The sequence below is a fragment of the Aegilops tauschii genome, chromosome 3, assembly GCF_002575655.3.
Source record: "Aegilops tauschii subsp. strangulata cultivar AL8/78 chromosome 3, Aet v6.0, whole genome shotgun sequence".
NCBI lineage: Eukaryota > Viridiplantae > Streptophyta > Magnoliopsida > Poales > Poaceae > Aegilops > Aegilops tauschii.
The window spans coordinates 244,021,370-244,033,709 of NC_053037.3; the positions used below are offsets into that span (position 1 = coordinate 244,021,370).

A 12,340-nucleotide genomic window follows, 5' to 3' on the forward strand; every position below is an offset into this window, starting at 1 on the left:
AGACTTGATCTTCGACATTGTCCCTTTTCGAAGTGGTTATCACGCGCTGCTCGGACGAACTACTTTCGCCTGTTTCAATGCAGTCCCGCACTATGCTTACTTAAAGCTGAAAATGCCCGGACCGCGCGGCGTTATCACAGTCAATGGAAATATGGAGTGCTCCTTCCATACCGAGGAGCACACCACGGCCCTTGCAGCCATAGTACAGAACGGCCTCATCAAGCCGAACAATTCATCGGTCATCAAGACCCCTCACACTGCCAAGCGAGTCCGGTCCACTCTGCAGAACGACAGCTCGGTGGATCTAGAGCTTGAATAGCAGCTTCGCCTCCACCGACCGCCCCATAAAACCGCGGCATACGTACCGCGCGTGCATAATTACGCACTTAAAATACCTTGGGCGGCGACGGAGGCACACTGCGGAAAAGGTCTATAGTGCGACTTGACCCTATTTGGACCTTAACCTTTTTCTCCTTCTTTCTTTTTTCTTCCTCTCTCGTACTACAGGTTCATTAAAAACCTACCTACCCTACGGTCGTGCAAGGGACCTTTTGAGGCCCCCTTTCGTATAGACGACCATCGGCTTCTCCTCTTAAAGGATTCTTCACGAAGGAAAAATGGCGCAGACGTGCGGCAGGGCACCACTGGGATCTTCAAGACTACCTTTTCTTTTAGGCCCTGTATAAAGCTTCCCCTCGTGTAAAAATTCTTGCCATGTCAAATAGCCTTGATGTTCATGGCAATATCTGTAATAGCACGTATTGACGTATTAATCAGGGTATAAAGGAAACAGTTGATCACCAAATTCTGTTTGGTATTGGTTTATTTTACCATCTGTATTCCCTCCTTGCTTCAGATTGCCTCATATGCTTTGGTCCAGCCTAAATGCCGGGGGCTCTATCCGGCTATGCATATTTTCAAAAAGTCCGAACACCTATAGGGTACTCTTCGGCGTCCCGAATATTGCATTATATGCATCAGCTCCGAGTCATGTCTTTGGTCTATCGTTGGGTTGCCCGGCTCCTGTGATTACCACCTTACGTTCCGCTAGTTCGGCTAAGGTAGTAAAGGGATAACTACTACGATTGTGTTCCTAGTTCGTCCGGTCAAACACCTCAGTAGAGAAAGCAGAAAACTGACTGTCATGATATGGCGAGAGCTAGTCAGCGATTCGGTGGCTTACTACAAATCATTAGTGATTTACTCCGTGTTATACGAAGGGCTGGTCTTCGCCCAGTCATGCGACAAAGGCATCCTAGTTCAGATTGCCGCATACGCACCAGGGGCTAGTACTTAGCCCCATCGTCAAACTCCTATGGCTAAGTGAAAGTAATAAAGCCGCATAGTCTGATTGCCTAGTTCACTGCGCGGACACCTCCTTTACAGACCAAGACGTTGGACAAAGTGTGATGACGCGCTATACCGAGCACCCCTGTAGCATCTACGTGGGGGATGAAGCCGACGACTGGCAAACTTTCAGAATTAAAACGGTCGCACAAGAGGAAAATAACTCAAGATAAAGGCATAAATATATGACAAGCCTTGGTTCACAAAACAAAGTTTTTACAACCCGGATACATCTACTCAAATATGACGTCCTTCGAGCATTGGCCCTCTACTATTCGGGCACCCGCCATGACGTCTTCAAAGTATCTCTCCGGCTTGCGGTGGTCCTTGCCTTTGGGCGGGACTGCGGTCGCCACGTCGGTGGCCTTCATCTTTGCCTAATGCATCTTGACACGGGCGAAGGCCATCCGAGTACCCTCTATGCATGCCGAGCGCTTCACAGCTTCAACCCGAGGCACCGCATCGACGAGTCGCCTCACCAAACCGAAGTAGCTGCTAGGAATTGATTCGGCTGGCCAAAGCCGGATTGTTAGGTCCTTCATGGTCGGCCATCCTATGTAGCTCCATCAGCTGCTTCATCTGGTTATTCAGAGGCGCCGGATGCTCCGGCGCAAGAAACTGCGACCAGAACAGCTTCTCGGTCGAGTTCCCCTCCTGCGCTCGAAAGAATTTTGCGACATCAGTGGCACTCTTCGGAAGATCTGCAAACGCGTCCGGAGAACTCCACAACCGTGTGTGTAACGCATACCGCTGACCTCCAAAAATACTCTGCAAAAGAAAGACCTTACCAGCCGCTATTTGCTTCGCCTGGTGGATCTCCTCACGAGCACTTCGGGACTCGACCCGTGCTGCCTTAGCATCTTGCAGTGCTTTGGCAAGTTTGGAAGATTTAGCCGAAGCCTTCTGCTCCAAACCCTCGCACTTGAGGATGGCTTCCTTTAGCTCCTGCTCGACCTCGGCCACCTGAGCTTTGTGTTGTCGGCGGGCGGCCTGTTCGGTCCTCAGTTCTGCAGCCGCTTTTTCAGCGGCTGCCTTGTTTGCCTTCGCCTCCTTTTGGGCTTGGGCAAGGGCTCCTTTGAGGGTTTGGACCTCAGCTGCTCCAACTATGCCCATAATCAAAAGCAGTATATGAGTTCATCTCTGGATATACACTATCGCTTGCAATATATAACCAAACTTTTCAATACGCATACCTTGCGTGTCATCGAACCGCTTGTTCACGCGGTCAATTTCTTCATCGGCCAGCTTCAGTTTCCAATTGAGCTCGGAAACTTCGGCGGCCTGGGCGGTTGCCACCAACAGGGAAGCCTATTACAAAATAGACAAGTATGTTAGTTATTCCGAATATTATGTGATCCTCTGTCCGGCTTTTCCCAAAACCAGGCGGAGTCTCAGGGGCTGTCTATGCACAGGTATATTCCTTTATATGAAAAAGCGTCTAGAGCATTACGTTGCATACCTCGAAGCCTGTCAGTAGGCTGGTAAAAGCTTCATTCAGTCAGCTCTTGGTGGACTGAACCTTCTCTACTACGGCACCCTTCAGCGTGCGGTGCTCCTCCATGATGGAAGCACATTGCAGTGCCTCCACTAGAGTGTTCGGCGCCTCCGGATTAGTGGAGGTCGCCGATGGAGCTGATCCTCCCCCCTCCTTCGAAGGGAGCTGCTTGCTCAATCCCGGAGCCACATTGGTCTCCGGGAGAGTGTACGGCTGGGGCCTGGATTGTTGACGGTCCCCACCGTTAGTTGCCATGGGGGTGGCCTCCACCATGTCTTCGGGCGCCTTCTCGATGGCCTCACTCGCCCCTCCGCAGCCAGGAGAGGTCCTTTGGGATAACACCTCGGTGCCATCCGCGGTGAGGGGCGAGGGGGCACATGGCGGCGTCTCGCTCTTTGCCATCTCAGGTGGCAAAGAACTCCCCTCCGATAGCGAGGGGTTTGGGAGGTCGCGGGGAAGGCTGAAAAATGCATCACATGATAACTTATATAATGAAAATAATAAAACCAAAAAAGTAGTATCTAGATACTTACGTTTTGGCCAGGGGCGGTTTTTTGGAGACCAGTTCGGCGTCAAAGTTTGAACTGTCCTGGAGGATCATTTTCCCCCTCTTGGGCGCTTCCCCCTTCGGGTCTTTGGAGGCCGCCCTCTTCTTCTTCATCCCCTTGCAGGGGGAGTCGCTTTCCACCTCCTCTTCCTCTTCCTTGTCTCCCTCATGGGAAGAGGGGGCCTCAGTCTCTCCAGACATAGCGTCCGAAGAACCCTTGTGGCGGGGGCCGCTCTTTCCCTCCTTGCCCTTCTTCTTCGGCGCCTGATACGGCGCCGAGACCAGCATTTCTGTTAGCTGGGTCTTCAGGCAGCGGTGCCGGACAGTTGATCCGCTCCGCCTTCGCCGTCCAGCCCTGCACGAAAAGACATGCAATATGACTTAGGTAATGTTCAAAATACTAACCGGATATGTCTTCGGAAAGGATATGTTTACCTCTGAGGCCGGATGCTCGATGTCGAGTCCGATGTCCTCGTTCTTCTTTGGCCATGTTTTTTGGGCCTTGAAGAGCTGCTTCCAGATGTCTTCGTGCGTGGTGCTGAAGAAGCGCTTCAAGGTTCGTGGCCCCTCCAGATTGAACTCCCACATGGGAGAGGCCCGGAGTTGGCAGGGGAGTGTGCGGTGGAAAAGCATCACCTGGATCACGTTTGTGAGTCCGGTGTTCTTGCCTGTCATGTTGGTGATGCGTTTTTGCAGCATCTGCACCTCCACTGTGGATCCCCAGTCCAGGCCCTTAGCGGTCCATGAGGTAAGCCTCGTAGGGGGTCCGGATCTGAACTTAGGAGCGGCCGCCCACTTGGCATCGTGGGGTTCGGTGATATAGAACCACTCCTGCTGCCATACCTTGACAGTCTCCACAAAGGCCCCCTTTGGCCAGACGACATTGGGGAGCTTGCTCACCATGGCGCTGCCGCGGTCCGCATGTTGCCCATCCACCACCTTCGGCTTCAGATTAAAGACTTGAGCCATATGCCGAAGTGTGGGGGGATGCGGAGTAGCACCTCGCACATGACGATGAACGCCGAGATGTGGAGGAAAGAATTCGGGGCTAGATCATGGAAATCTAGCCCATAGTAGAACATAAGGCCCCGGACAAAGGGACGGAGGGGAAACCCTAACCCACGAAAGAATTGGGGGATGAATACGACCCTTTCGCCGGGCTCCGGAGTGGGGATAACTTTATCCTTGGCAGGGAGCCTGTGCGTGATGTCTGCGGACAGATATCCCGCCCCCGGAGCTCCTTGATGTCCTTCTCGATGATGGAGGAGGCCTCCCACTTGCCCTTTGAATGAGATCCTGACATGGCTGGGGAGGCTGGTGGTGGTGGGAAAGATTGAAGTTTGGGCGCTGGAGCTTGAAGATGGGAAGGCAGGAGAAGGAAGAAGGCGTGGGGAAAAAGAGGAATCTTTACCCTCTTATATAGGAGGTGAATATCAAGCGCCCCCGTCAAGCCTTATAACTAGCCAGTTCCCAAGGGGTCGTGCGAATGGCACGGTTGGATTACCCAAAACCGTATTGATGAGGATCCCGTAATTGGCGGGCACGATCTCTGTTTTGACAAGACGTGCCAATGGAGGCTGTGCCTCGAAACGTGAAGCGAGAGCCGTGAAAACGGTTCGAAATATTAAGAGGCTAGACGTTACGTTTCGCTGAAAAAAGTTGTCAGCAAAAAGACACTGTTTTATTTGATGTCTTGCCTTTGTGGCTAAGGGTTGTAACAATTATACAGAGCCGGATATAGTTCTTTTGTTCAGAAAACTGCTTTGAAGTATTTAGGAGGAGGAACCCGCCTTGCAATGCCGAAGACAATCCTCGTGCCGAACATATCGTCATTGAAGACTGGTTCAGGGGGTACTGAGGGAGTCCTGGATTGGGGGGGGGGGGGGTTCTCGGGTGTCCAGGCTATTCGATATGGGCCGGACTGATGGGCCGTGAAGATACAAAGAGGAAGACCTTTCCCCGTGTCCGGGTAGGACTCCCCTATGCGTGGATGGCATGATTAGTGTCCAGATATGTAATTTCCTTCCTCTACAAATCGACTTTGTACAACTGTAGGCCCCTCCAGTGTGTATATAAACTAGAGGGTTTAGTCTGTAGGGACAGTCAGCATTCTCATAGGCTAGACATGTAGGGTTTAGCCATTACGATCTCGAGGTAGGTCAACTCTTGTAACCCCTATACTCATCAAATACAATCAGGCAGGACGTAGGGTTTTACCTCCATTAAGAGGACCCGAACTTGGGTAAACATTGTGTCCCACTTGTCTCTTGTTACCTTTGATCCTCAGACGCACAGTTCGGGAACCCCTACCCGAGATCGGCCGGTTTTGACACCGCCAACTGTCACCACGCCGTCGTGCTGACGGAACTCTCCCTCGACACTTTGTTGGATCAAGAGTTCGATGGACGTCATCGAGTTGAACGTGTGCAGAACTCGGAGGTGTCGTACGTTCGGTGCTTGATCGGTCGAAACGAGAAGAAGTTCGACTACATCAACCGCGTTGTCAAACGCTTCCGCTTTCGGTCTACAAGGGTACGTTGACACACTCTCCCCCTCTCGTTGCTATGCATCTCCTAAATAGATCTTGCGTGAGTGTAGGAATTTTTTTGAAATTGCATGCTATGTTTCCCAACAGTGGTATCAGAGCCAGGTTTATGCATAGATGATATGCATGAAAAGAGCCCAAAGTGTTGTGGGCGGTGATCATCATACTGCTTACCACCAATGTCTTATTTTGATTCGGCGGTATTGTTGGATGAAGCGGCCTGGACCAACCTTACATGACCACGTTCATGAGACCGGTTCCACCGACAAACATGCAACTAGTTTTGTGATGAGGACATCAATACCATTGTTACACCCACAGCCCGTGCTACTATACATACTGGACCAATTACCAGAGCTCGTGCACGCCAATTAAATTACCAGGTACTTTCGTTTCTTGGTAATGATTCTAATGTTCATGAGAATATGATGCTACCTAAATTGGATACATTTGTTTTGCTTACAAATGAAGGGCCTAGCTTGGAGAAGGATGAATAGTGGAGCAAGAACAAGCATGAAGATGATGGCATGCGCAAGGGAAACAAGAACGGAGTTTCAAGTGATGATTTCAGGACCTTGAAGCCACCGTAATGAGTGCATGAAGTCTTGGACAAAATATATAAGATGCCACTTCAAAATTTTCGTCCAGAGGCTATTATAGGTGCTGCGTCACCTTAGTATTGGGCCAGGCCCATGTAATTTTGAAATACTTGATTATAGGCTATTTTTATAGTCCGTATGATTAGGGAAACAAGAGTTAGGATTTGTTTCGGACCCCTCCCTCAAGGGCCAAGAAATTCCCCCTCTTCCTCCATATATACATCCCTTAGGGCATTGTTTAGACTTTGGGTTTTGTTTAGATTAAAAGTTCGCCATAGCTGCAACTTCGCGTACTTCGTTTGTGTTCAACGACCAGACCAAGACGTCACAGAACCCCACCTTGATCAATAAAGCTTTCATCTTATATTCGCGATATCCAGATTGCAATCTTAGTTTCTTGCTTGTTCTTCGTTTGCTTGCAGGAAATAGACCTTTTTGGTGAGGTTGATCGTGCTCCCGCGTGGTCAATAACCTCTCGGAGTTGGTTTAGCGATTGCTAAGGCGCGACGTCCTCGCACGTTCGTAGTCGGATCGTCAAAGTCGACTTCCACCAAAGCGATATCCATCATCTCATCGAAAAACGGGACACCTTTGCCTCTATCAAGTGGTATCAGATTTCCAGGTTGCTCGGTGAGATTTTACAGTTTTTTTGTAGTTTAGATCGAGTCTGTTCTTGATACCTACAGTCCACGAAAAAGCCACAAAAAATTAGGGTTAGTTCATCATATCCAAACCAATCTGAGCCATTGCATAATCATTTCTATATTTGCATTGTTTAATTTGCGTTTGCATCATCGTGTCAAGTTGCTGGTCTTAGCGTCTAGTTCTTTAGAGTTTCGAGTTTTGTTCACAAGTCGTCACGCTGCCGTCGCACCATCATTATTGCCCTGCCATATACCACCACCGCTTATCCGCTACTTCTCTGAGTCCATATACCACCACTGATCCGAGTCCATATACCACCACCGCTCCGAGTCCATATACCACCACCAATCCGAGTCCATATACCACTACCAATCCGAGTCCATATACCTGTGACGCCCCCGATTCAATCGTACACTAATCATGCACGCAAACGTGTACGATCAAGATCAGGGACTCACAGGAAGATATCCCAACACAACTCTAAAACATAAATAAGTCATACAAGCATCATAATACAAGCCAGGGGCCTCGAGGGCTCGAATACAAGTGCTCGATCATAGACGAGTCAGCGGAAGCAACAATATCTGAGTACAGACATAAGTTAAACAAGTTTGCCTTAAGAAGGCTAGCACAAACTGGGATACAGATCGAAAGAGGCGCATGCCTCCTGCCTAGGATCCTCCTAACTACTCATGGTCGTCGTTAGTGGGCTGCACGTAGTAGTAGGCACCTCCGGTGTAGTAGGAGTCGTCGTCGACAGTGGCGTCTGGCTCCTGGGCTCCAGCATCTGGTTGCGACAACCAGGTAGAAAGGAAAGGGGGAAAAGAGGGAGAAAAGCAACCGTGAGTACTCATCCAAAGTACTCGCAAGCAAGGAGCTACACTACATATGCATGGGTATATGTGTAAAGGGCCATATCAGTGGACTGAACTTCAGAATGCCAGAATAAGAGGGGGATAGCTAATCCTGTCGAAGACTACGCTTCTGGCAGACTCCATCTTGCAGCATGTAGAAGAGAGTAGATTGAAGTCCTCCAAGTAGCACCGCATAGCATAATCCTACCCGGCGATCCCCTCCTCGTCGCCCTGTTAGAGAGCGATCACCGGGTTATATCTGGCACTTGGAAGGGTGTGTTTTATTAAGTATCTGGTTCTAGTTGTCATAAGGTCAAGGTACAACTCCGGGTCGTCCTTTTACCGAGGGACACGACTATTCGAATAGATAAACTTCCCTGCAGGGGTGCACCACATAACCCAACACGCTCGATCACATTTGGCCGGACACACTTTTCTGGGTCATGCCCGGCCTCGGAAGATCAACACGTCGCAGCCCCACCTAGGTACAACAGAGAGGTCAGCACGCCGGTCTAAATCCTATGGCGCAGGGGTCTGGGCCCATCACCCATTGCACACCTGCATGTTGCGAATGCGGCCGAAAGCAGACCTAGCCTAGCAGGCGTTCTAGTCCAATCCGACGCGCGCCGCTCAGTCGCTGACGTCACGAAGGCTTCGGCTGATACCACGACGTCGAGTGCCCATAACTGTTCCCGCGTAGTTGGTTAGTGCGTATAGACCAAATGGCCAGACTCAGATCAAATACCAAGAACTCGTTAAGCGTGTTATTTTGAAGTAACCGCGGACGCCGTCTAGGGCCAGGCCCACCTCTCGCCTAGGTGGTCTCAACCTGCCCTGTCGCTCCGCCACAAGATCCACTCGTGGGTACTCCTACGAGCCGACCCGACTTTAGTCACCACAGGTATCATGTATAGAGTATATAAGTATATACCCGTGATCACCGCCGAAGTGATCACGGCCCGATAGTATAGCACAACAGACGGACAAGAATGTAGGGCCACTGATGGAAAACTAGCATCCTATACTAAGCATGTAGGATTGCAGGTAAAGGTAACAACAGTAGTAGCAAGGACAGGTATGCATCAGGATAGGATTAACGGAAAGCAGTAAGATGCTACACTACTCTAATGCAAGCAGTATAGAGAAGAATAGGCGATATCTGGTGATCAAGGGGGGGGGCTTGCCTGGAAGCTCAACCGAGAAGGAGGGGTCGTCAACACCGTAGTCGTACTGGGTGGCAGCGGCGTCGGTCTCGGTGTCTAGCGAGAGAAGAGGGGTGAGAAACAATAAATACAATGCAAACAAATGCATGGCGATGCATGACATGACAAAGCGTGATGCTAGGTGTGCCCAACGCGGTACTAGGTGATACCGGCAAAAGGGGGAAACATCCGGGAAAGTATTCCCGGTGTTTCTCGTTTTTGGACAGATGAACCGGAGGGGGAAAGTTGCGAGTTCGATATGTTAGGGATGTGTGGCGGACGAACGGGCTGCGTATCCGGATTCGTCTCGTCGTTCTGAGCAACTTTCATGTAGAAAGTATTTTCATCCGAGTTACGGATTATTTTATATGATTTTCTAAAGATTTAATCATTTTCTGATTTCAATTATTTATTTAAATCCAACATTATCCAGAACAGTATGGGATGATGTCAGCATGACGTATGTGTGATGTCAGCAGTTAACAGTGCGGTTGACTGGAGTAAAAACTGACTTGTGGGTCCAGTGGGACCCACATGTCATTGACAGGTGCACTAACAAGGGGTTTAGACTAACTAAATGGGTTAATTAGCGGGCGGGGCCCAGTAGTCAGTGACTAAGTAGCCCAGATTAATTAGATTAACTAATTAATTAGTTTATAGTGTGGGGGCCACTGGTCAGCTGCTGGGACCAGTCCAGTCAGCACGTTGACCCTGGTCAACTGGGCCAGCCGGGCCCTCGGGGCCACCAGGCAGTGACCCAGGGGTGGCCCCAGGTGTGCCAGCTCAGCGGAGCCGCCGGAGTAGCTCTGGCGAGCTCGCGCGCAGCGGCCGAACGCCGGCGAGCATCGGGTTTCGCCTACGGGGCACCAAAACGAGCGCCGTCTCTTGCGTTCGAACGAGGAGAGTGCCCCGCGTCTAGTGGTGGCGGTGGCGTGGCCGGAGGTGGCCGAAAGCGATGGTGGCGAGAACATCGGCGGACGACCGGAGTCGGGCATGAGTGGATCCAGCGCTAGGGGGCACGGGAAGGCATGTGCGCGCGCGCGTTGGGTTCCTGGAAGCTCCAGGAACACGGTGACGGGCTCAGGCGAGCAAGACGACGGCTGTGGCGACGGCGACGAGCTCGTGACGGCGGACAGAAATGGGCGCGGTGGCAAACTAGCTACGGTGCGCTAGGAAGCTAACGGAGAGGGCGGGAGGCGGAGGAGCTCACCGAGCGGCACACACGGAGGCCGGTGAAAGGTGTAGTAGCAGCAGAGGGGCGTCGCCGGAGTTGGTGAAGAGCGGCGGCGTCAGGAGATGCGGAAGAAGGGCACCGTTGCAGCAGCGCCTCCGAGCTCCAGCTGCGGCCACCGGTCGACGAGGAAGACGATGGCGGAGACGACGGACACGCTGGCGAGGCGAGGCGATGGCTGTGGCCGCGCATTTCACGGCGGCGGGTCCATGGCAGGTTTCGGACGCGGTGGGGAACGAAGGGGAGAGGGAGGTGGATCTAAGGGGGGAGGCGCAGAGGCCGAGAGGAAGAGCGGGGGCGAGTGGGAGGCGGGATCGAGGAGGCGGGGGGCGTGGTGGCCTTATCCTCGACGTCGGCGAGGGGGTCCGGCGGGGACGCGCCCCTGTTCCGACCCTGGTCGGGGGAACATGGAAGGGGAGGGAGCGACCGAGGGAGGCGGCTGGGCCGGCCGGATGGGCCAGGTGGGCCGGCCTGGCTGCGAGCTGGGCAGTCTGGTCCAGGGGGTCCTTTTCTCTTTTTTTCTCTTTCGTCTTCTGCTTTTGTATTTTCTTTTCTTTATTTTTCTTTTCTGTTTTATTTCACTTTAAAATACTTAGGCACTTTCTAAAAAAAATGTTTTCTCCACAATAATTACCAGTGCAATATTTGGTACCCACCAAACATTTTTGTTTTGACTTTTGAAAACTTTGGGTGTTTGTCACTAATTCATTTTTTGAATTTGAAATGTTTTGAACTAACACTTGATTAGCAACAGTAACAGAGATGACACGGCATCATCAGGAGAGTTTTACTATAGCCTAATTATCCGGGCGTTACAAATCTCCTCCACTACAAGAAATCTCGTCCCGAGATTTAGGAGGTAGAAGGAAACAGTGCGGGGTATTCATCACACAGGCGATCCTCGCGTTCCCAAGTGGCTTCATTTTCAGAATGGTGCGACCACTTGACTTTGAGGAACTTGATCGCCTTCTGACGTGTGCGGCATTCAGCTTGGTCGAGAATGCGGACCGGATGCTCTTTATAGGAGAGGTCCTGCTGCAATTCGAGCACTTCATGATCCACTGCTCGGATTGGGTCCTTGAAGCAACGGCGGAGCTGTGACACATGGAACACATCGTGAACCTGAGAAAGGTTCGGCGGAAGCTCCAGTTGGTATGCCACTTTTCCACGCCTTTCCAGAATAGTGAATGGGCCAATATAGCGAGGAGCTAGTTTGCCCTTGATTCCGAAGCGGTGAGCACCCTTCATTGGTGTGACTCGAAGATAAGCCTTTTCGCCAGGTTGATAGACCATGTCTTTATGATGACGGTCATACTGACTCTTCTGACGCGACTGAGCAGTCTTGAGATTCTCACGAATAATGCGGACTTGTTCTTCGGCATGTTGGATAATATCCGGACCAAAGAGTGGACGTTCCCCAGTTTCTGACCAGTTCAGAGGGGTTCGGCACTTTCGTCCATATAACACTTCAAAGGGGGCCATCTTCAGACTAGCTTGATAGCTATTATTATAAGAGAACTCAGCATACGGGAGAGATTCCTCCCATTTCTTGCCAAAGGAAATAACACAAGCTCGAAGCATGTCTTCGAGAACTTGGTTGACGCGTTCAACTTGCCCTTGCGACTGAGGATGAAACGCGGTACTGAATGACAGATGAGTTCCCATAGCTTCTTGGAAACTTGCCCAGAATCTTGAAGTGAATAAGCTGCCACGGTCTGAGCTAATAACCAATGGAATACCATGGAGTGAAACAATCCTGGACATATAGAGCGTTGCCAGCTGACTAGCAGTGATCGTTTCTTTGACCGCCAGAAAATGTGCAACTTTGGAAAGCCGGTCAATGACGACAAGAATAACATCATTACCTTTCTGTGA

General features: G+C 51.0%; 1 protein-coding gene across 1 annotated transcript in view; it reads left to right on the forward strand.

Moving 5' to 3' along the window:
- Nucleotides 1-3,855: 3,855 nt before the first annotated feature.
- The window catches only part of LOC141042867 (uncharacterized), a 29,620-nt gene continuing 21,135 nt past the window's right edge, over nt 3,856-12,340 (forward strand). The window contains exon 1 of the mRNA XM_073511774.1: nt 3,856-3,945. Coding sequence (XP_073367875.1) covers nt 3,856-3,945 — 90 coding nt within the window. The remainder of the gene's footprint in view (nt 3,946-12,340) is intronic.